Consider the following 26,522-nt stretch of genomic DNA (forward strand, 5'->3'; position numbering starts at 1 on the left):
TCTGTTATTTGTGATAATAACACAAACCGGAGACAGATTTTCAAATAATAGATCAAAGTTCAAAAGATTGACAAAGGAAATTAAATACAATTATTTACAATGATTTCGTGAATCGATCGGATTGCAATAAGATTCGAGTGAATCATCGGACGAAAGTAAAAATCAGTGAAAGCTGAACCATGTGTGAACGTTAGAGACAATGATAGTGATGTAGTGAAAAATAAATCGTTAAATCCATCAATAGATATATCGATGTAGGAAGATATATACATGAATAAAACATAAATAGATAAATAAGTAGATATAAACAGATATATAGATAGATAGATAGATAGATATATTACTAGATAGATAAATAGCTTAATAAATAATATATATAAGGAGATATACGTATATATATATAGAGAGAGAGATAGATAGATAGATAGATAGATAGATAGATAGATAAATAAAAAGAGAAATAGATTGATAGATAGATAGAAATAATGAGCCAAATAGGTAGATGGGTAAATACAGAATGAAACGATGAATTTGTTGCCCTAAAGAAAACCACACTACAGCTTTATTTTAAAATGTTTACTGAAAAAATAATTCAGGTAACTTGATAATGTAGTAGAGCTGATATTTATTCAATGCAACTGCCTTCATTCTCAGTCATCGCTTGATACGAGTCCGGAACTGGGAGCATGCCTTTTCCACAAGCACCGGCTGGAGCTCGGCGAACACTCCGTGGATGGCGGCGATCAGGCTGGCTTTTGTATTGTGCGAGAACATGTTGGTGATATTCTCGACCTATGACCAAACGAAGTAGTCCAGCAAGTTCAGGTCGGGGGAGGAGGGGTCAATGAAAGAAGTATACAAAGTCGTAGCACTCTTTCTGAAGCCAAACATGGGTACCTTTGGACGTGAGCCGGTGCCGAGTCTTGCTGCCACACCCAGGGTCTGCCGGCGGCCACCTGATTGCATCAGGGGATAACCACACTCTTCAGCACATCCAGGTACGCTTTGGTGTTGACTCTCAAGCCGAGTTCGAAATGTGATGTGGCATGATATGGCTCTTACTTGAAACCATAGCAAAGACCATAACTGTGCCTGGAAATTTCATGGAGCTGTGCCCTCAAGCATTGAACCGTCCGGATTTGCATTTTTGGGGTGCTAGTAATGGTCCTGTTGTAATAACTTGGATCGATAGAGAGCGTGCGTTATACAGTGGCGCATCTCCGATTTCGCTCATCGAAAATTGTAAAACCTTTAGATATGATAAAAGGCTCCTATCGCTTTTGGGATTTGTACACAACTTGCCAACCAAAAAAAAAATCGGTTTCCATTAAACGGAAGTGAAATCATGTCGTCTTTCCTAGGGCAACAATTTTATTATTCCACTTTGTAAATAAGTAAAGATTTGCTCTTTCTCGATTCCAATTGGCTCATTTTGACGCAGACTTTTCTCGGTATTCAATCATTCATTTCGTATGAATCATATTATTCTGGCGTTGACATTGGTTTCTTTTAGTTAGAATTATTTCTAGAAAGACATCGGATATTTACAGGAGTGGCCACGTTAAAGGTGTAAACATTCTTAAGCGCAAGTGATTATGTGGAATGAACTGGATTCGAACTGGATTCGGCACATCCAGGTTTTTAGTCCATGTCGTTAACCACTTAGCCGCCGCCATTCCATTCTCGATATGACACTAATAGTCACTTTGCTAGAAAAGGGTATAAAATGCAACATTATTTGTTCTCTGATCTTAATGGATGTACTTATTGCAAATACTGTGCACTCTGCCATTTTAATACTTCCGTTGCTATTATATCGCCTGACAATCCCGTTATCCTCGAGTGGCTTTTGAGTTTAGTAAATGTTGACTTATTAGTATAAAAAAATGAACATAAAATCTGCAAATGTTATTTTGCAATCGGAACACTTGCTTCCTCCAAGCTCGGTATTTATTTTCATTTCTTTCATGTTTACTCCTAAATATTTTTTGGTCGTACACTTTTCACCTGTAAACCACATTATCACTGAAATGTTTCACTACATAATCGGTTTCATAGTTCGCAATTCTTTGATCGTATTGTTTAATCATCCAACGAAAAATCTCACTAACACTTATCCTTGGTATAAAAAGAATCTCACTAACAATTATCCTTAATATAAAAAATCTCACTAACACTTATCGTTGGTATAAACAAATTTCAAAAGCACTTATCTTTGGTATAAAAAATCTCACTGACACTTATTCTTGGTATAAAAAAAATCTCACTAATACTTATCTTTGGTATTAAAAATAAAACCACAGTAACACTTATCCTTGGTATAGAAAAATCTCACTAACACTTATCTTTGATATAAAATCTCTCTAACACTTAACCTTGGTATAAAAAATCTCACTAACACTTATCCTTGGTATAAAATATCTCACTAACACTTATCCTTGGTATAAAATATCTCACTAACACTTAACCTTGGTATAAAATATCTCACTAACACTTATCCTTGGTATAAAAAATCTCACTAACACTTAACCTTGGTATAAAAAATCTCACTAACACTTAACCTTGGTATAAAAAATCTCACTAACACTTAACCTTGGTATAAAAAATCTCACTAACACTTATCCTTGGTATAAAAAATCTCACTAACACTTATCCTTGGTATAAAATATCTCACTAACACTTATCCTTGGTATAAAAAGTTAACGTGTACGTCTATACATCGTGCTTTTGTTAACTAAACTCTTCAATCAAGTCCAGCTATTGGAGAAATGCTATACTCGTTTCTAACTCTATGTTGCATATCAGTAAACATTTTATGTATTTTACGGCCATTTCATGCCCTTTTATTAATCTTATAAGGATAAATTTAACCCCTGTGGTCACGTCTTTTTTTTTTCTTCAAATTCGGCCTATTTCGATGAATTCTCCAGGATATCTATGTATCGTACTATAGACTAGTTTAGAGGTTAATGGGTCAGTGTTTTTTACAGGTGACAATAAATAAGAATGTATATATTAATAGGATAGCGTGTGTGTTATTTTCTGTGTCACGCTTACATCCGGGTCGTTTAATTGTTATGCACTTTCATTTTTTGTCATAAATAATTTTACCAAGAATTCATAAGTTTTGGTTTCGTTTTTATATGCATATGAATGAGTTCCCTGTGGAATTTCCACATGTGCTGCTAGTAACATATTAATCTTATTTCTATCCGGCTATGTTTGACGGAATGGGAAAATCTACCTCTGTGAATTAAATAAAGGGTTCAGTTCGAAATTCGATATGAGTTACTATTCAATTGCCTCCCTCTGGGGGCAGAATTAGGTACAAATTAAAACTGTCTCAATCTACAAGGACTTATATATAGTGTTCCAAAAGTCTTGGGTACATTTTGACATGGAATATCTCGAGAACAATTAAAGATAAGAATCTGAAAGGAAAAGAAAAAAAACTTAATGCATTTAGCTTTGAAATGTTACTACCATTCATAGCGCCCAACACTTTTCCAACACCCCGTACTACATGACGAATAATTAGAAAAGAATTGTGCAGCAGAACAGATATAACACTTTACTCCTAGCCAAAAATACATAAAATTCTTGCTGGAAAGACGATAGAAGGTTACATCGGTCAAAACATTGTGAAAATAATAACCAAAACGAAAATGATTATCTGAATAATTTAAATAATAAAAGTAGCGACATTGTTAATGAAAGATGTAAAAAAATTAAAGGAATTGAAATTTAAATTGGATTGTTATATTTTAAATTCTAGTTCGGGAATGATTCGGCTGATTTTTTTGTTTGTTTCTAGCATAGGTTGGTACAAATTCAGACAATTTTAAGGAAGATGATCGGAACTGAATGATGTAAAAAGGGAAAATACGTAAACATTTGAAGGTTTCAGGTTAGAACAAATACATTAAATGACAGCGCGTTTTTGCTGAGTCAACACCGGACATGACAGGCAGAAAATCATGAACATTTCATATTCAAGTAACATCTGTTTTTTTTTGTTTGTTTGTTTGTTGTTGTTTTTGTTTTTTTTACTTTGTCAAGATTATGTAACGATTAAACACAAACACCATAGGAAGATTTTCGTTTAGGCGTTGAGATAGACTAATAGAAACGAAGGCGTGCATAAGATATGCAGGATGTTTGGAAAATTAACGCCATAAATATGTTCTTTATATGTAAAGGACCCTTTTTTGTATGGGGGTTGCTTTTTTAATAAAGCTATATTACTTGTCAACAATTCGACAAAGGGAAATACTAGCTGTCCTGTTTGTAAATCTCTGAAACAGCTCCATGGAAAACAACTGATGATCCCAGTTTTCTAGTTAATTAAGTTAAATTTTAGCTTTTTTGTTTTGGTTTTCACTGTTCATCCGCCTATGATTTTTTTTTTATTTTTGTATTATTTATTTAATATAAAATACACAAAGCTGATTCATATATATAAAATCTTTATAGGCCCATACGCTCCTCTAATGGAGGTGTTGTAGCTGATAGGATTACGTGTCTTCCTCGATGTAATTATGATGTCATTAATCTATTCACCGTGCTAGGCTATCGACCAATTGTTGTTTTGTGTTTTAGTGTAGAATTTTCATAATTCTAGATCACTTCTCGGTCTCTCTTTCTTTTATTTGATGAATGAAGTTATCTTTTTGATGACGTCATCAAGTGGACACTAAAATATGCAAGCAAGCCATATTAAATATATATTATTATGTGTACTTGAAATTAACTGGAAATTCCTGGAATAAAGTTTTCTTTTTCTATGAACCTGAGTTAATTTGGCATTATTTTTTTAGATGAGTAATTTGTATATTTTTTCGGACTAATATCCTCATCTTCAATTTGTTTCCTCTGACCGCGACGGGATAGGAATGTTGAATCTCCCAACTGCCTACCACAGCAATTACTGCCTATCATAGTTATTGTCGTCTCACCACGGTTTAGCCAACTAATCCTTTGGTCGGCTTTTGGGTGGGATTGAAATCGCTACCTTCAGACAATGCTCGCCTGGAATCGTAGATATGCCACATCTCTATCCACTGCGCCACGAGCCCCAAAGGGCAATCAAGATTAGATTTTATGGTCTTATAAATCCACATTTTTATTTGTTCTTCCAACGTTGGGTTCGTACTGAACTAATTTGGAATTATTTTTGAGATGAGTAATTTTTATAATTATTTATTGTTAACCACCTGACGAAGGCAGAGGAATAATTGTCCGAAACGCCGTGAAACAACAACTAGAAAATGACGATAATAGTAAAAAAGATAATTGAATAAAAAAAAATATCTATGAACCTGTACCGCGGAAATGTTTCTTCAAAGACGACAAAATGGTCGTTTTCAAATCTTAATGTCAACAATTATCTCTCGAGTCATCTTGTGAATTAATCACAGTTCGCAATCGTTTCGCAGTACTATTCCATTACCCAACTAAAAACCTCACTCATCCTTATCCCCCAGTAGATTTTGTCTTTGGTAAGTGATGATTGATTAAGATTTAAAAAAAAAAACTGCATGTATGTGTGAGGGTAATTTTTACCTTAATACATTGCTATAAAAACGTGGTTGAAATGAATCTCATTCTCGATTCTTTTTTATGCATCGATCCGTATGTCTTTCGGGGAATGAGGGTGTGGCCTCAGTAACGATAGAGGTGATCGACAGTCATGTAGTCGCCTCCTCTTTTGCTGATTCATGCCAACCGATGGTTGGTGTTCTAATTTTTGGCCCGGATGGCTGTTTTCAAGGCATCCTCACACTCGCAAACACATACATATACACTCACGCGCACATTACATTTTCCCCTATGTCTTTTCTTTTTTCTCTCTCTTTCTGTTTTTCTTTGTCGTCGAATCTTTCTACTGTTACTACTCTTCACGCCAACAACAACCAAACTGCCCTTCTCAAGTAAACTCCCAATTCAGACTATTTAATACGATTTAGTATTCATTCCTTGCTGCTGCTTCCTCTAAGAGACACATTTCAGCTTGCCACTCTAGTTTCTAATCCTGCACCGACCAAAAGTCCTCCTGCTGCAGCACCAGCTCTCTCTCCAATCGTTCTTGATTCAGCTTCTTCCTGCAGTTCCAGCTCCTTCCAGTAGTGTCTTCTCCAATTCCTTCCTGCAACCGTACTTCTGGTTTCCTGTTTCAGTCCGATTCACTATTCCAGTGCCGGTTAACGCCTGGCTCCCTGTTCCAGTGCTCGTCAAAATCAACCAATATGTTTCGGTGCCCGTCAACGTCTATCTCAATGTTTCAGTGCCTATCAAGGTACGGATCCTTGTTCCAATGCTCGTTCACGTCCAACCTCCTGTTACAGTGCCCTTAGATGTCCGAATCTTTATTCCAGTGTCTGTCGACGCTCTGTTCTAGAGCCTGTAAACGTTTGGCTCCCTGTTTCAATATCCGTTGACATTCGACTGTCTGTTCCAGCTTCCTAACGATCCAGTTCCAAGCTACGTCTACACGGTCCATGCCGACTTGATACACTTCATTATCCGCCATGAACGTCCAAATTTAAACTTCGTGAAACATTTTCTCTCCAGCCGGCACTCTTTTGCTGCTTGATAATAGTAACCGCATTCTGATCCCGCCAGCTTTATGTGACATCATCCCTGTTATTCGAGCCTTGCTCGGTTTTTCAGTGGCGACATCAAAATATACAATTCCGTTTTTTCGCGTTATTACATTTTCGGTAAATAAAAATACGATCTCACTCGTTTTAAATCATTCATTGTTTGTACTTTTTTGCTCGCGACCCCTTTCTTTATCGTAGGACTAATCATCACCTACGGTCAGCCTTACAACAAGTTTCAAAGTTTTATGAATTCCTTCATTTGTTAATTTGTAAAAGTCTTCCATTTTTAGACAAAGAAAATGCTATAATCTGAACCATTTTTTTTTTTTTTGTTCTATGAGATTTTCTACCTCTTCGTTAATACGAGACGACGTTTGATTGGAGCGAGGTCAAAGGTAAAACGGATGTCGCGATCTGATCATGTGGCATCGTTTGACACATTCTTGCGATCAATTTCGTCTTACATATTTAAAACGTCTTTTTTTTTTCTTTCCTTGTCATTGTTTCCGCTTTATTCAATCTGTTTCTGTCGTACGTATTTTATTGGCCCCGTTTACTTATATTCTTTTATTCTCTCTCTCTCTCTCTCTCTCTCTCTCTCTCTCTCTCTCTCTCTCTCTCTCTCTCTCTCTCTCTCTCTCTCTTTCATTTTTCATCTCCGAATACGTATAAAATAGTATCACTGCCTGTCATCTTTCCCTTTACAAACGTAAATTTGGGTTTTATATCATTATTTAAATCTTTGTAATTGGACATAAAAGTGGTGCAAGTTTTACATATTTTGAGAATTAATTGTACCCGTCTTAGAACGGGTATTCTTCTCGCATGAGTGCAAATCAAGCTGTAAGATGAAATATTGAAACCAAATTAAAACAATGATTTGTACATATAGATAGTGTCATATGTTTTCAATTGAAGTTTAATTGTTAATATTTATTTCAATACTAGATGGGCTATCCGACGATACTCCGGACAATATAAACAATGAGAAAATTGAAGTTGATTTTGAATATAATTGTTATTCTTTGAAGAGAGGAATTTTTATTGTGTATGTATCATTTGCTATTTCGAGCAAAAGAATATTTTACCTACCCTAGGACGGCTATTACACATATGAAATAAGTGTACCTTCCCTAGGACAGGTAATTTACAGAATGTATATGAAATAATTGTACCTTTTTGGGACGGGTAATTTGCAACACATATTTAAAATATGTTTACCTACCTTCAGACGGGTAATTTATATACATATATGAAACAATTTAACATACTCTCAACAGGTATTGTACAACATATATAAACTAATTTCTTTTTCTACCAAGGTTACCATGATTTTAGGAAAATTGAAATCATTTTTAGAAGATGGATCATTAGGATTTCCAAATTAATACATAAATACATTGTGTTGGTTAATGAGTTCGCAACCCTTGCTTCGTCATAAATTGTAACATTACTGCGTTTCTTTTCTCCCTCACCTCTTGACACTATTATTGTAAGAAAAATTGTCATTTTTGGAAGATGTCTAAGCAGGATTTTAAAATTAATGCATAAATACATTGAGAAAGTTAAGTGATTAGACAACCCTTGCTTCATTATCAAATTCTACATTACTCTGTTTCATTTTTCCCCACTACCGACAATCAAATTTTTTGGGAAAAAAAGGCGTCATTTTGAGAAGATTACTCAGCCGGCTTTACAAACAAATAAACAAATATGTTGAGAAACTTTGTGATTAGGCAACCCTTGCTTCACTACAAAATTCCACATTACTGTGTTCTTTCCCTCCCCACTATTGATAGCATCATTTTAAGTGAAATGATATTATTTGTTGACCATAACTCAGCAAGTTTTCCAAATAATCACATAAATGCATTGATGCGAATGATCATTAGGCAACTTTTACTTTACCACAATTTTCAATATATAGTTCTCCCCCGCCTTACTACCACAACCATCAACAACACGTTAGTAAGAGAAACGATGTTATTTCCGGAATATGATTCCATAGTTATTTTATTTCTTTTTTTTTTTGAATATGACATTGTGAGAGAATGCACCACTCCAAAATGGACATTACTCTCACAAGCCCAACTCCAAAAGTGAAGGTTTGTTAATTCATAAAGAACTCCAAAGTACGTAAAAAGCAACATAATCATGTGTCTTTCTACTCACCACTACAACTGTCACGTCATTCCCAGAAGTTAACATTGAAAAATCAGAAAAATATTGTTGATCACCTACAGAAACTGATAAATTGTCTGGGCTTATTATTTCATTATAAACAGACCAATCAATTAACTCACATTGCATTATTTTTTATAAATTTTTAGATATGTTACTAATTTCTACAATCATTTTTCATAATTTTAACCCACATTATCGCCCCCTCTTACGAAAGATAATAACATTGGTTTATTGTCTGGGTTGATTATTTCATTACAAACACACCAATCAATTAACTCACATTTCATCATTTTTCATAATTCTTGGATATGTTACTAAGTTCGACAATCATTTTTCATAATTTTAATCGATATTGTTGCACCCCCTTACGAAAATAATAACTTTAATATATAATCTGGGCCGATTAATTCATTATAAACGCACAAATCAATCAACTTACATTTCATTATTTTTCATAATTCTTAGATATGTTACTAATTTCGACAATCATTTTTTTATAATTTTAATCCATATTATGCTCTCCCTTACGAAAATAATGACTTTGATATATTATCTGGGTTGTTTATTCCATTACAAACACACCAATCGATTTATTCTTCATAATTCTTGGATATGTTACTAATTTCGACAATCAGTTTTTATATTTGTAATCCACGTTATCGCCTACCCCTTACTAAAATAATAACTTCGATAGATTGTCTGGGCCGATTATTTCATTGCAAACAGACCAATCAACTCACATTTCATCATTTTTCATAATGCTTGAATATGTTACTAATTTCGACAATCATTTTTTTATAAATTTAAACCCACATTAGTGCCCTTCCCTTATGAAAATAATAACTTTGATATATTGTCTGGCGTGATCGCCTACCCCTTACTAAAATAATTACTTTGATATATTATCTGGGCCGATTATTTCATTAAAACACATCAATCAATTAACTCACATTTCATCATTTTTCATAATTTTTGGATATGTTACTAATTTAGACAATCATTTTTCGTAATTTTAACCCACATTCTAGCCATCCCTTACGAAAATCACAACTTTGATATATTGTATAGGCCGATTATTTCATTACAAACACGCCAATCAATTAACTCACATTTCGCCATTTGTCATAATTCTTGGATATTTTACTAATTTCTGTAATTATTGTTTTTATAATTGTAACATACATTATCGCTTTACCCTTTACGGAAAAAATAACTTTGATATATTGTCTGGGTCGATTATTTTAATACAAACGCACCAATCAATAAATTAACATTTTATGATTTTTTTCATAATTCCTGGATATGTTACTAATTTCAACAATCATTTTTCATAATTTTAACCTAAATTATCTCCCCTCCCTTACAAAAACAATAACTTTGATATATTGTCTGAGTTATTTATTTCATTACAAACACATCAATCGATCTATTCACATGTCATCATTTTTGATGATTCTTGGATATGTTACTAATTTCAACAAACATTTTTCATAATAGTAACCCACATTATCGCAACCCCACCTCTTACGAAAATAATAACTTTGATATATTGTCTGGGTCGATTATTTCATTAAAAAAAAAACAATAAATTAACTCACATTTCACCATTTTTCATAATTCTTGGATATGTTACTAATTTAGACAATCATTTTTTATAATTGTAACCAACATAATGCCCCCATCCTTGCGAAAATAATAAGTCTGATATTTTGTCAGGGTTTACTATTTCATTACAAACGCACTAATCAATTAATTCACATTTAATCATTTTTCATAATTCTTGGATATGTTACTAATTTCGACAACCGTTTTTTTATAATTTTAATCCACATTTAGCCCCCCCCCCCACATTACGAAAATAATAACTTCGATATATTGTCTGCGCCGATTATTTCATTAAAAAAACACCAATCAATTGACTCACATTTCATCATTTTTCATAATTCTTGGATATGTTACTAATTTAGACAATCATTTTTCATAATTTTAAGCCACATTATCGCCTCCCCCCTTACGAAAATAATAACTATGTAATAATGTCTGTTAAAATATACATGAAATAAAGTAATGTTTAAATCGTAAACTGTTTCAACCATTTCCGGCACTGACTTTTTACCCCCACCACCACCACCACACTGTTATAAACATACATTAAATAAATTAATGTCTAAAACATAAAATGTTGCAGCCATTTCCGGGACTGACTCTTTATCCCCGCCCCACTGTTAAAAATATGAATGGAATATAGTAATGTTCAACCCGTAAACGGTTTCGGCTATTTCCTGGACTGATTTCATATCCCCCACCTAGTATTAAATAATGTAATGTCTAAATCGTAGACTGTTTCAGCTTTTAATATTAGATAAAGTAATTTTGAGATCCTAAACTGCTTCAGCCGTTTCCGTCCTGACTTCGTATTCCCTCTTCTTTTAAAAATATATATGAAATAAATTATTGTTGAGATCATAAACTGCTGCTTCAGCCATTACCGAGACTTACTCCATATTCCCCTCCCCACCTCTTAAATATATGCTGTGTCGGTTATTTTGTATTTTTTTTATTTTTTGAGGAGGTAATGCCTGGTAGAAAACTATATTACGCTTCATTGGCCTTTTGGCTAAGATCAAAGTGTAGTATCTGACTGATGCAGCATTTCAGCGAAATCATCTACTGCCCCCCTCTCCATAAACAGAAAAAGTAGTGGTAATGCTTGGGAGAATGAACAGGCACTGATTCACCACACCCCAGGCTCACCTAAAAAGGGTTTGGTAATCCCTGGCAGCCTCAAGAGTACTTTTTAAAGCAACATAATCGTGTTTGTCCCCTCACCCATCATCAACTCATGACGTCACTTCCGGAAAATGACTCAGCAGTTTTTCGAAATACATGATTTCATTATAAATTGTTTGTATTTTTTAAAATATGCGTACTATACTGTGGAAGCACCTTATTTAAAATTCATGCAAAGCACCTTATTTAAAATTCATGCTACTCAAAAAATAAATATTTAAAAGTGCAGTTAGCTTTCGGCAACACTTACTTTACAATAAACTACTCAAGAAATTCGATTGAGAAACAGATCTTAATGTTAACTAATACTAAACAAAAATAGAGATAATACATGTTTGTTTGTTTTGGGTTTTTTTATTATTACATTTTCACCCCAAACAAGGCACATTGCCACTTTGGTGTAGGTACTACTATCAGGGGAAACAACTACTGGGGTACTATGTAGGGATTTGGGCAGCAAGATGTCAGTTCACGTTACACTTGAACTTCTGCACGTCAGTACAGTTGGGAAATCAGGGACCTGGAATGGAATTCTAAAGTCTAGCGGTTCTGGGGAAGAAACTACTGGAGTAGAAAGATCTTTTACATCTAGGGATCTCTACAGTGTGGGGTGGGACTTTGCAGCCTCTCGGATTTGTCGAGGGTGTTCACGTCGTGAGGGCACAAGTGCTTGCAATTCGTCAGAGCATTCACCATTAAAATACTTGTAGAACAGACAGAGGGATGCAACGTTTCGTCGATGAGGCTTAAGTTTAGATGCCAGTTCAGGGTCTATCAGATTGGCGACTCTCTTTTGAACCTTGTCAAGGAGCGAGAGACTAGTAGCAGATGCACCAGCCCATATATGACAGCAATACTCCATGCATGGGAGAATGGTTGCCTAATAGAGGTACAGGATACTTTCGGGTGTTAATAGTTTTCTAGCGTGGTAGAGAGAGCCCACCTTCCTTGCAGTGGCCCTGGCAATGCCTTCAATGTAATTGTTCCAACTAATGTTTCCTGTGAACGTGAAGCCAAGGAGTTTGAAAGATGTACTCTCAGATAAAGAGTCGTTTGAGATTGCTATAGGTGGTAGAGAAGGTTTCTTGTAATTATTGAATGAAACTAGTTTAGTCTTGGCGGCATTGAACGTGAGCATCCATGTTTGTCCCCATTCCTCTAGTGTTTCTGCCATTTCTTTAAATATGTGTTCATTCGTCTTCCTGTCGTGCCTGTTATAGAGTGTGGTGTCATCAGCATATATACCCATCTCAGAGGCAGTTTTGTCGGGGAGGTCATTTATGAATATCAGGAACAGTAGAGGTCCAAGGATAGACCCCTGGGGAACTCCCGCATTTATATCATATTGTTTAGATGTACGACCGTCGAGGACAACCTGGATTTTTCTCTTATCTAAGAAGGGTTTAATTATGTTACGTATTCTACCAGTGATACCGTATGATCTAATTTTCCTGAGCAGACCCTCATGCCATACCCTGTCAAAAGCCTTAGATATATCTAGAGCTACCGCTCTGCCCTCCTCCGCTTTGTCCAGTGAATGGTATATACGTTCAGAGATTACAGTGAGGATGTCTGCTATGGAACGGGCTTGTCTAAATCCATATTGTTGGTCAGTCAGAAGTTTAGCATCTGTAAGGTGATGGACTAGAGCATGGTTAATTAAGGTCTCAAATATTTTGGCAAAAAGTGGGAGGAGGCTAATGGGGCGATAATTTGATGGGTCAGTTCTTTCGCCAGAATTCTTGAATACTGGTACCACAGAAGCAGTTTTCCTACAGCCCGGAAAGCAAGATTCATTAAAGCATTTGTTGTAAAGTTTGGAGAGAACTGGAGCTACTTCAGTTGAGCACTTTTTAATAGCACAGCTGGAATGAGATCAGGTCCACATGCTTTTGAAGTGTCAAGGTTTTTATGATAGCATGCACGTGAGCAGGGGTGATTTTTAGATCGTCTAGCGTGGCGTCTGTTCGCATAGGAAGTTCAGATAGGGGGTGGTTGGAAGCGTCTAGTGTGGAGTTTGAGGCAAACCGACTGGCAAGCATGTTAGTCTTCTCGGTTGCTGAGCAAACAACCTCTTGATATTTGGTTAGTGGGGGATTGTTGATTGCCCATTATTTACTACACTATTGTAGATTTTCCAGAAGTCACGAGTTCCTAATTTTTCTGTTTCGATGCGTTTTTTGGTAGTTTCAGTAAATTCTCTCTTAGCTGTCGCTATTTCTTTCTTAACGTTACTTCTAGCTTCTATATACTTCTGTCTGTTTGAACTGTACTTATGTCGGTTAAATCTGCTGTATGCATGCTGCCTTTGAGCAATGGCAGTTGCGCAAGTCAAAGTAAACCATTGGTGAGAGTGGGGCTTGCTATAAAATTTCCGCATGGGAACATTGCAGTTTTGAACCATTCAGTGGTCTCGTTTGCGCACTGTTCCGCAGGAAGAGAAAAAACATTTCCCCATGGGGCATCTCTGATAAGATCTCTGATGGCTTCACAGTCAGCCTTTTTATAATATCTCGTTGTTTTGAGCACTGGTTCTTCAATTTTGGCTCTAGAGTTTAGGGCGATTTCAACCATTATCACTGCATGATCAGCGTTCCCAAGTGGGCTGTCGCATTCGTTATACAATCATCAGGAACTGTGGTCAAAAACATATCTAAAAGTGATGCGTGTTGTTCTTGCTGGTCAGGGAAACGGGTCGGAAATGTAATAATGTGTGATAGGGAGTGAGATATAGAGAAGCTATGAGTTGTGCTGCCCGCTGCATCTTTGTGAGTAGAGAATCCAAGCCAGTTTTTGTGGTGGACATTAAAGTCACCAAATACATGTACTTGTGCGCTAGTGTCGAGAGAGAGAGAGAGAGAGAGAGAGAGAGAGAGAGAGAGAGAGAGCTGCGTCTATGCTGTCAGAAACTTTGTTTATTATGGTGCAGTCCTGGGTCGAGGGAGAACGGTAGAGATGTTAGTTTCTTATTTAATAAATTGTTAGGTGAAAGTACAGAATAGTTTAAATAATACCTTCCCCTCCCATATTAAGACTGGCTTTCTAAATAATAACGTTATTATTTCAGCACTGTCCGTATTCCGTGTGTCATCTCTCTCTGCCCCGTCTTAAAATAATGTATGAAATTAAGTAAATATGAGATCGTAAAAAACATTTATAGGTTTGTTTTCATATTTACAAATTTCCAACCGCGAATAAAATGTATGAATGGTTTCGTTTTTTATTTTTTGTTTTTTTAAATACAAAAACATAAAAAAAATGAGTTGATGTCATTAATTAGAATTGAAATTAAAAAGAACCGAGCGTTCCAGCCTGAGAAAAAAAAGAAAGTACGCGCGTGCGCATACAAAACAAAATGTCGGCTAATGTTTAATGGACATTTTACATGTAAATTTGCCGATGTCCGGATGCGATATACATGCATGTAAGCAAATACATTATTCGCTATAAACCACCCTTTGTGCACGAATATTATTTCCTGAGAATTTCAGTGCTATGCGACCAGTAGTTTAATAGTTTACATGTTAGATATTTACACACACGCATATGTCTACTGTTTTATTTATATAGATTATAAACAAATAAATGTTTATTTAAAAAGCGCTGCGTTATATTGACTTTCTAAACTTACAATATTTATTCAAATTTAAACACTCAAATAGAGGAAACATTATATATATATATATATATATATATATATATATATATATATATTGTGTGTGTGTCTGTATGTGCATCTGTTTGTACGTCTGTATGTGTAACTCAATGTGTATGTATGATGTTTGTATGCTCTAGAAAAAAAGGTTAGTGAATCTACATAAAATCTGGAAAGTTTATTTTTATGTAAAATTCACATTGGAAGACAATGGAAGTATTCCTGAATCTCTATCCAGAGTCATAACTAGCTTCAAATTTCTTAATTGCATTAAATTCAACCATAAGTCTATTATTTTCGAATGAAGGTAGTGAAAGTGTTCCCGAATTGCTACGACTATGAACTGATTAAAAATAAACTAAGATTAATGTACAAAATGTGTGAGGATTTTTCAATTTTGACTCCTTAAAAACTATTTTAATCGGCTTAAAATCTATAAAACAATTGTCTGCAAAACATCCAATCATTTAAGGCCGGTAGCGCCGCTCTGTGACTTTTAGTTTCGGTGGAGATAGAGCTTGAAAATATAACGACATACAGACACACATAATGAGTTTTATAAATTAGATTAGCTAAAAACTTTACTAGAATCATAAACAACAGTAATAAAGCAATTTCAGATCTTTATTTTTTCTTTCAATCTCTTAAGTGGTCCCAATTTATGCGGCAAATGGGTGAATCCTCCTAAAAATGTCGTCCATTAAGAGCTTTGTTTTTAGTCTGACATTTTGTTTTATCGCTCATTTTTTTTCTTTTTAAAACATTGCACGATTCGATTGTCCAAAGTAAATGGACCGCACCGGAATGTGAAATCATTGTTAAATAGGCAGATCTCGAATGCCAGTGGCACTGGGGCAGAAAAGGTCGTCTCCTCGGTTCCCTTTCTAATCACCTACTCCCTCGGCCGACCCATCCTCCTCTCAAAACTGACATCTGAGTCGATTTGTTACATTTTTACTCAGTTACGCAGCCAACCACAAATGTATAAACCAAAAATTCATACATGTCGTTGTTCAATCGACAAGTTGTTCTCTATATATAGATTTATTTCTTGATGATAATCATTCGAAAGAGATAACGTGCACGGATACACACAACCAAGGCAAGAACAAAGCAAGCAATCAAGACCCACACTATTTTATAAATATACTAGACTGCCAAATATATAGTGTTCGTTTAGTTGACAATACATAACCCTTCACGTCACGGTTTATTTAGATAAAACGTCATAAAGGATCGCTTTACCTGTCTCTCTTATATAATGGTTGATGTTATCATTTTTACGATGTCTATGGGCATTATACCTTGATTTTAATCATTTAATCAGCTTAAGGGACGATACATTTGCGCAAAACTGTTCTGCTTGGGGAATGAATGTTATCGAGAATACATTTTATATAATTGTATTACCATTACACGCACACTCTCTGGGAATATCGGAAAAACTTGAAAATTGCTAAAAACTATTTTAGACTTTTGAGTGGAGAGTTAACTATATGAATTAAATATAAAAAATAACGGAGCGTAAGACACAAATGACGACCATATTGAAAATATTAAAAAATAAACTATTTTTCGTCTGTTCGTACACCATGTAGTGAAAAGCTTGGTGATCAATAATGAAAATGGATCACAATTATATACTTTATAATAAATTGAATCTTTGCATGAAATACTTTTATTAAAATTCGCACAAAAAATAGAATCTCATTTCTATTAGTTCGTTTGTATCGTGTTAGCAAAGAGTAAAAATTTCAACTGATTTTGAAAAAATATTTGGCGTTTCATAATTCTAGGTAATTTTATTTATCACCGTTTTTTTCTTTTTTATTGATTCATTTAATTTGTCTTGTATTATTTCGGACGGGTAGCGGGTGTGTAAATAGTGTCGGTAAAAGCAGGTGTCCTCAATCTATCAATAATTACTCTCTTAAAAGATTTCTTCTCTCGCTATGATGTTGTTTCTAATATTAATGCAGACGCCAATGATTTTCACCACAATTAAAGCAGAAAATGAGATCGCATTTCCTTGACGAAATCACATAGATATCATTAGAAACATGAACATATCCATTATTTTCTCGGACACGGATGGGGGTGTTGCCATGGTTTCAACAATCTTGATCTTATGGATATAATGAAATATCAAAGAAGAAATGTATGGACAAATATTAATCGCCATATAATAAAAAATAAGTATGTATATGTGTTCATACAGTTGGAAACCAGAAAGACTATGGTCGTAACTGATAGAAAACGGTCTCCCTCTCTAAAAAATGCGAGCCCCTGTTTACTTACCTCTTCACAAGTACAAAGATAGACACAAGGTCAATTCTTAATGTTAAGAAAGATCCACTCCTCAAAATTCAACGCTTACTTTCTTCATTTATTTGCATAATTTATTTTTAATGATAATATTTTATCCGAAATAATGGCATATGTATATGTTTAATAATATTAAGCAAACATGGTCTCTTTCTTCTTTCGTAAAATACTTAAAATTGTTGATTAAATATTCTTTAAATCAATAAAAACACACTGTTAACACAATAAATATTATCTTTCTTCTAGCTTCTTTTATATAAATATACAAAGGTTTAACTTTTTATTCAAAGTATCTATTGTTGTAGTTTGAATCGTTTAAAAATAAGTAGTCTTTTCCTCTTATCATAAAATAATTTTCCATCTAAATATTCTTAAATCACAATAGAAAAATGCTAGTATGAAAAGTAATATGGTTAAGCTTTAACACGGAAAAGAAAAGGACAAGATAATCTAGTAAAACATACAATGAATGGATAACTTAAAATATTGCAGCATTAAGATTTTTTAAAATTCAATTTAACATTATATAATCAATTCTTAATGCTGCAGTATTTTAAGTTATGAATTTATTATTTTTTTTACTAGAATATCTGGTCTTTTTTTTTAACCATATTACTTTTCATTCTCGCATTTTTTCTATTGTAATTCATGATTTTTCCAGGCTTTCAGTAAATTCACTTGTTCTTTGTTTAATTTCAGTCTTATTTTTTTGCCCTCATAAAGATAAAATTCACATATGTGATAACAATGTACGGCACTCGCCTGCTTTCAATAAAATACCCTAAATTATCTCCCCTTCATTTTTCATTCTCTCTGCTTAATTTGTTACTTCTCTCTATCAAGAGCGGTGAATTGTTAGCAACAGTAGTCGCTGAAGCGAGATGGTTGCTATGAAAACCAGTCATAAAAAAGGTCGCTCATGTCCTTACATTTTTTTTATGATTTTGAATCCCAGAAAATTCATCATCACTTTTGTTTTGCTGAACGAAAATTGAAATTTTTTCACAATATAGCTGAGAAGGTGATCTATAAGCTGTAATAATTGTTTGAAATTTGGTCGAAAAATGAGTGAACGGTGAAGCTTTAAAGCAGTTTTAAATTACTAAAACTGCCACTTAACCATATATTCAAACACAACCGTGTTTGAATGATAAATAAAATGAATCTCAATTAATTTATTTGCATTGCATTCAATCCCATCTTTTAAAAAAGACGAGATGGGTGATAATGTACGCATGAACATGAATTTCCTCATCATATTATTATATAGATGACACCAGCCTTGACTGAAAAATTTATTCATTTTTGAATATTTTACAATAAATGTAAAATAACCATAATATCTTATGATATCACACAAAATACTTGTGAAAAGTTCAGAAGGATGATGCCCTAGAAAAAGAGACCACTACTTAGATCTTCGATAGATGGTGAAGAGAGTCTTAGAACTATGGGAAGCCTTATTTTTAACTTAATTACGCTGGTTGTAGTTAGACGAGAGTAAGCTGTGAATGTTTTACAGAGGGGGGCAGTTCCCATTGCTGGTTGATCCTAAATGCAGGGGGCATAATTCTTCTTCCTAAAATACTGTTGTTATCAGGGGAGATAATTTAAAGTAAACAGTTGCTTTCCTTTAAACAATATTTTTCTTAGATAAAAAAAAACATTCCTTTTAACAAGTATAATATACTTAATGAAATTAATGTTCTATTTTTTTTTCATTGTTTAGATGTGGAGCAGACACGGAAATCCGGAACAAAAATGGGAAAACTGCTGAAGATATTTTGCTGGAAGATAGACCTCCCGGTTGGGAAGAAATGCTAGCTAATTACAACAAGTTTAAACCTGGTGAGCAAGAGGGTATTTTTTTTTTTCATAATTTAGAAAAACGTTGAAAGCCAAATCAAAAAATTCATTTCGATGAGATTGGATTTTGTTCGGAACCTTTTCAGTCTTTTCAGTCTTGTATATGTGTTACACATTACTTAGAAGTAATATGATTTTAAAAGTCACTGTTAAACGATTTGCCAAAATTAATAAGGTTATTTAGATATGGTTGGCATGTGTTGGCTTAAACTACACACGATACTCATATGGAATGCAAAGGTGATAATATTTTCTAGCAGAGGCATACAGACGAGAAGATACATTAGAGACATTAAAATATTGTCATATGGTACAAACATAAAGAACTGATCTCGTCATTCCCGTAACCATCCCGAATGACTATGACATCAACAGAGCCGAACATAAAAAAATACAAAATATCAGGACTTTAAGAATGACTTTAAAACAACATGATCCTGAAAAAGATTATTTTTTCATAAAAAAGTCACCACTTATTAAGGTCCGGAAGCTTCTCGAGGATAAGGGTTATTGAGTGTACGCTAGTTAATGGGACACTATCGTAGTAATCGTTAGTAGTGGAACTTTGGTGAATTAGAATACTTAAGGGAACAGTTCATCAAGACTTGTTCACGTTGGACTTAAAGACGACCATATTGTAGTCAGCTAGAAAGCAGAGAAACGGACGAGAGTTCTACAGGTGTGCAGTTCTAAGAAAGAAGCTTTATTCATGGAATCTATGCTTAGGTTTAGGTACAGATAAAGAGTGGGGAAAATTATTGATACTGGTTTCAGTTAGATAGTTTTCGTGAAATTTTGGCGAGTGGAGATCATAGATAGTAGCTCAGACGAGAACTTGCCATGAAAATAACGATAAATCAGATAAGTTCGCAACGTCTCTTTTGTGAGAAAAGAAGTTGCAGAGAATAGAAAAAGAGCATCCCCTACTAGGCTATGAAGTCTATTTTGAAATCTATCAAGGCAGGATAGTATGCTTCGAGCAGCCCTTGCCCATATGTGGCAACAGTACTCCATCCTAGGATGTACTTGGCTTTTACACAGGTAGAGAATTGCATTAGTAGTGAGATATCTACTGGAGCGGTAGAATGATCCCACCATTGTTCATTGACCTTAGCAACCGATTTGATGTATGTGTTCCATTTCAGGTCAGGCGTAAAGGTCATACCTAGAAGCTTGTTAAAACGTGAAGATTTCCCAAAACAAGAGCTATTCATTTCAGTTAATGTCAGACAGGAATCAAAATGTTGATGATTTAAAGATAGAAGCTTTGTTTTAGATGCATTAAAATTAACTAAGCACCTCTTTCCCTATTGTACCCCGTGCTCAAACTTGGTCATTTACAGCCTTTGAAGTGTTGCCATTAATAGTAGTGTCACCAGCATAAATGTCCACAAATGATCTTAGGATGTAACTCGGGGAGATCATTGATGTTGATCAAGAAGAGAGTAGAGCCCAGGATGGAACCCTGAGGGATCCGGAATTAATACTGTGATCTTCTGATTTCTGCACATCAACCATGTCTCTTATGCACCTATCAGAGAGAAATGATTAAATAACTGAGAAGCTATGCCGTAGTTAGAGTTATTGTGGAGTAGACCTTTATGTCATACTCTATCAAAGGTATTTGATATGTCAAGAGCAATTGTCCTAGAAAAGAAGCCTCTGTCGAGAGATTCGTTAATCCTATGCGATATAATTGTTTGAACATCTACCGTAGACCTAGCAAAACGGAAACCGTATTGCATGTCACTTATGAGATTATTTTTGCTGAGGTGGTATACTATTTCTCTATTTAACACAGATTCCAGCAACTTATTCATGACGCAAACAAGACTTATTGGTCCTTACTGAGAGAGAGATGACCGATCACCTGAATATTTAAATACGGGCATACTGGTGAGGTTTTCCAGGGTGTTGGGAAGCAATTCTCCTTTAGACAACGGTTAGCTTTGTAAGTGTGGGGGCTAATTCTGGTTGAAGCTTTTTGAGCATTATAATTAGAATATCGCCAGAGCCAGTTATTTTACTGGAATCAAGAGTTTGGAATAGCTTAACAATATCACGCACAGATATTTGTATGTCGCAAGAGATTTTTTTTAATTACATTTTCACTCCAAACAAGGCACATCGCAACTTTGATGTAGGGGCTACTATCATGGACATAAGCTACAGGGGTACTATGTATGGAGTTGGGCAGTAATATATCGGTTTACATTACACTAGAACTTCTGCATGTCAGTACAGTTGGGGAAGCACGGTCCCGGAAAGGAATTCCAAAGTCTAGCGGTTCTGGGGAAGAAACTACTGGAGTAGAAGGCTCTCTTACATCTAGGAATCTCTACTGTGAAAGGGTGGGATTTAGTTTCTGGTCGGGTCTGTCAGGGGTATTTACGTCAAGGGCGTACAAGTGCTTGCAGTTCGTCAGAGTATTCACCGTTAAAGTACTCGTAGAACAAGCAAAGGGATGCAACATTTCGTCGATGGGACAGAGGCTGAAGCTTAGATGACAGTTCAGGAGCTATTAGGTTGCCGACTCTCTTTTGAACCTTGTCCAGGAGTGAGAGACTAGTAGCAGATGCACCAGCCCAAATATGACAATAATACTCCATACATGGGCGAATGGTTGCCTTATAGAGCTATAGGATACTTTCGGGCGTTAGTAGCTTTCTAGCACGGTAGAGAGAGCCTACCTTATTCGCAGCGGTCCTAGCAATACTCTCAATGTAATTGTTCAAACTCATGTTTCCTGTGAACGTTAGGCCGAGGAGTTTAAAAGATGTGCTTTCAGATAAAGAGTCTTTGACCATTGCTATAGGTGGTAGAGAAGGTTTCTTGTAATTATTGAAGGAAACAAGTTTAGTCTTGGCAGCATTGAATGTGACCATCCATTTTTGTCCCCATTCCACTACAGATCGGAGGTCATCCTCTAGTGTTTCTGCCATTTCTTTAGATATGTGTTCGTTTGTTTTCCTGTCGTGTCTGTTATAGAGCGTGGTGTCATCAGCATAAATACCCATCTCACAAACAATTTTGTCATTATTCTATCGGTTTTGGTAGAGGGAACTGGTTTAATAAAAAGATAATTAATAAATAATTAAACACATTACTTAGAAGACTAAATTATAGCGAAGTAAAGATAGCAACCCTGAAACGGACAACATCTATCCTTGAAACAGTCCTCGGATATAAATTGAACGAATAACGAAATCAATTGTCAGCCTCAGGAGGTTGTCCCTTGATCTCTTCAAACTAAGTGAAGTAAAACAATATAAAAGTAGATATGTCATGGGATGGGTTTTATCATGTGACTTAGATACTGAATAGTTGGAATAATATAGGCGCAATATATAAGACCTTCTGGCTAAGATCAATGTGTAATTTCTATCTGTCCTTACCTCTAATTTAACTTTCCGTTTTGTGGAGCTGATTTTCCTCACATTAGAAAACTACGTTTACTCTTCATGAATATGGGTAGCTGTGGTTCCGAACAAAGTAAGCAATGTGATGCCCTTCTAGATAATACTGAGGTCGTTCTAAAAATGAAGCCTTCTTTTTTAACTTGAAGAGCTACGAAGAGGAGAGTAGTACCATTAAAACAGGCGATCGTTTGTGCTCCAGAATTTATTTTTTTGCATACTAACTACTATTCTCAATGAACTTTTGTCAGGAATTCAATGACGCATCTCTGCTTCTGAGGCACGTTCCGTTCATAACAGGAATTGTTTCTTATGGTCTCAAGCCGTCAATATCTTCAATAGAGAGATGAAACGTGCAGGTTATAAATGTATAAGTTTAGTCATCATAACAATGTAATTTGCAACCCCTCTGATCCGTTCGAGTGAAATAAAAATGGAAGGTATTACATATGGAACGCCCCTCGTTAGTTATGCATACATCAAAATTGTGGATAAAATATGCTAAATTTATAGTCGGATTGGTACAGTTGGTGCGAGCGCAATCCGTGTGATTAGGTGCCATGTTCGCTTTCTGTGTACGCGATTGTATTCTCTCCAGAATAATTTCATGCGAAAAATATACAAATGTATGTGCATGATATAAAGACGCATTTGATCGAATAGCCGATCTGCTTGTATTTCACAAAATACATGTTTTCACGTTGTTTTACTTTTGTGTTCGATTGTTTTTGCACATTTTCATCTACAAAGCTGTATTAATTCCTTTTCGTCTGATTTGAATGAATTACCTTCCTTTAATATAGCGCATACGAATTGGTAGCATTAAAGTCGTGATATCTAAAGGGGACACAAGCAAAATCAATATGTAAAATTGTCACACATTTTTGAAAGATTTGTCTAAATATACAACATTTGTTCAACCTATACTCAATTTTGATCCAACTTCATTATTTAATCCATAGGGGTAGATTGCTTTAGTTCTGTCAGCAAATGATTGAAATTTCATAATAGGTTCCTGAATTCGACATAAATATTTCCAAGTTTTAAATAATGCCCCTGAAGACGGTCCCAGGGTACACCGACCAAAAGTCTATGAAAATAATAAGGATGAGAATAGTAGTCCGGGTAATCTAAATAATCAAAGTTATACATTGATCTAAAATGGCGACTGGGTGTAAAGTGTAAAACTCCCCTAAAGGTAGATTTATATTGCCGCTATAGATGTTGTATAACAGAATCATGTCACCTCGCATTCTTCGCTGCTCAAGTGAGGAAAGGTTTAGTATATGAAACTTTTCTTTGGGGGCAAAGTTAAGAAGCTCATCACCATGTTGATTGCCAAAGGTTCAACACGTCCCAAATGTACGATGTTTTTAAGACAGGGGTTTACTACATGATGCTGACTGTTCATTTAAGTAATCTTCATAAAAATGCCTGCTGAACGTCTTTTATTTTTGCATTGTCTGTTTTGTAATCAGTCAGTGACTTGGTCATTTTGATAGAATAATTTCTATTTGAATCTTTATTTTTTATTCTTACAGGTCTATGGAACGCCCTCCAAGCAAGTAAAGTTAATCATCGTCTGGTTGAACGCCTTCTTCAGTCATGGTGTCGCGTCACAGTGAAAAAGAACGGCACGATAGTGAATCTTAAAACTATGGCTCAACAAAGTCCTCAACATATTCATACGGTCCGGCTTTTAGAGAAATATGAAAATACCATCGAATTCGCTCTCGCCTGTCTCAGTGGCCGGTCATGTATCATTAAAAGTTGGATCTCAAAAGGTAATTACATTCTTTCTTCTACATTTTTATTGTGTTTAACTACATTTAATGATTAAATAATAATTTAGCTTATTTCTGTCTCCCCTCGTTCGTGAAGAAAGGCGAGATTAGAAAATGGCACGTCTGAGAATGAGCAGAAATGCTTCAATTGACTCGTATATTTCTACGTCAGTTTTTAAAAGCCTGTTTTAGCCAACAGAACTACAAACTAGTCACTTTGCAAAAGATTGCGTATAACTACAATAGAAAGTTGACCTCATTTGTTTAACTGCTACAAAGTTATTTAAATCCGAAAAGCAATAAATATTGCAAAAGGTTTATTCCAAACAAGCTGGCGTGGTCGGTTTGCTATTGCTTCGCAAACATTTATTCAAATAACAAACACCTCATTCATAACTTGGTTATAAACACAAAACAAAACTTTTCTAATTTATTCATATAGATAAGCATTAACATTTTGGTAATTTAAATACAAATTTAATCATCTTTTAAATGTGATTGTAAAAAAAAAAGGAAAAAAAGAAGAAATAAAATTATCTTTTCACTAACAATTTAGAACTAAATATCAACTTATTTAAAATCAAGCAGCTTACTCTAAAGCAGGATTATTTGAACATGAATGTTAAATATCTGTCCCGGATTGAAAACAATATTGTGAAACAGAAATATTTGTTATAAAGACAAAGCTCTCCTGGAATATAACAAATAATAAGACATAATAATTCATTAATGAAATATCCTCTTTCGAAATACAAATTAGTTAACTTTCTGATTTATACTGCATATACATAATCATTATATGTATATATATATATATATATATATATATATATATATATATATATATAATGATTAAAGTTAAATTCTGTAAATCAAAATATATACACATATATTTAAGTTAACAATTTATTGTTTGAAACAGGGAATATATAGAGAAAAATTATGTTTATTTCCTTAATCCATGGATTTTCAATAATGGCTCACATCATCAGAGGAAATGAAATGCAATTAGCGAAATTTCAGCTATGGATAAACAAGTATTTTGCTTTGCAGCACATATATTGAAAATGATATTTGAATGGTGAATAAGAGTCATAGAAAAAGGATTTTATACAACCTTGGAAGTCCATTATCAGAATAATTTCAATATTTTCCGAGATATTACTGCCAGGTCGGAGGAGTAGTGATCCAGGGAAAAAATAAGTAATCGATATATCAAGAATGTTTGGTTGTCCCATACCATTATTTCGAAGGCATACGAAATGGTTGTCCTTGTCGGCGATATAAAGATCCGTTGGTGGAATAAATCCAAAATCCTTGGGGGTACGGAGATAGTGTATCAAATATTGAATCAATGTTCAATTCCATTGCATATATTTCACTTTGTTGATTGCATTTCATTTCCTCTGATGGTATGAGCCATTATTGAAAATCCATGGATTAAGGAAATAAATCATTTTTCTCTATATATTTCTTTTTCAAACAATAAATTCTTAACTTCAAACAATAAATTCCTTGATATATGTGTATATATTTTGTATTTACAGAATTTAACTTCAATCATTAAACTTATATATTGCTTTATTATTTAAATATTGAGCTTCATCTTTTTGGCTAGAATCATCCTGAAAGTATTACCTCAATGTAATATCTAACAGGATAATTCCCTTGATCTATAATCTGTGACTTATCTTATATATATATATATATATATATATATATATATATATATATATATATATATAAAATAGACGTTCTTTGTTTATTAATTCTATTTTAGATCCTTTTCAACTTCCGACAGGAACTGGCTGATGTAATCACCATATTTATCAAAAGTCCGAGTACTTTCCAATCAACATTACTGTCCTCTATCTCAATTTAGAAAGATTTTAGTTGACAA

The 26,522-nt window shown here is 34.5% G+C and overlaps 1 protein-coding gene across 1 annotated transcript in view; it reads left to right on the forward strand.

Moving 5' to 3' along the window:
- Nucleotides 1–26,522, forward strand: part of LOC145249341 (uncharacterized) — a 108,406-nt gene that overhangs the window by 49,105 nt on the left and 32,779 nt on the right. The window contains exons 2-3 of the mRNA XM_080110918.1: nt 19,286–19,404; nt 24,380–24,622. Coding sequence (XP_079967044.1) covers nt 19,286–19,404; nt 24,380–24,622 — 362 coding nt within the window. The remainder of the gene's footprint in view (nt 1–19,285; nt 19,405–24,379; nt 24,623–26,522) is intronic.

The sequence above is a fragment of the Euprymna scolopes genome, chromosome 28 (genome assembly GCF_053919585.1).
Source record: "Euprymna scolopes isolate OS-2025 chromosome 28, ASM5391958v1, whole genome shotgun sequence".
Lineage (NCBI taxonomy): Eukaryota > Metazoa > Mollusca > Cephalopoda > Sepiida > Sepiolidae > Euprymna > Euprymna scolopes.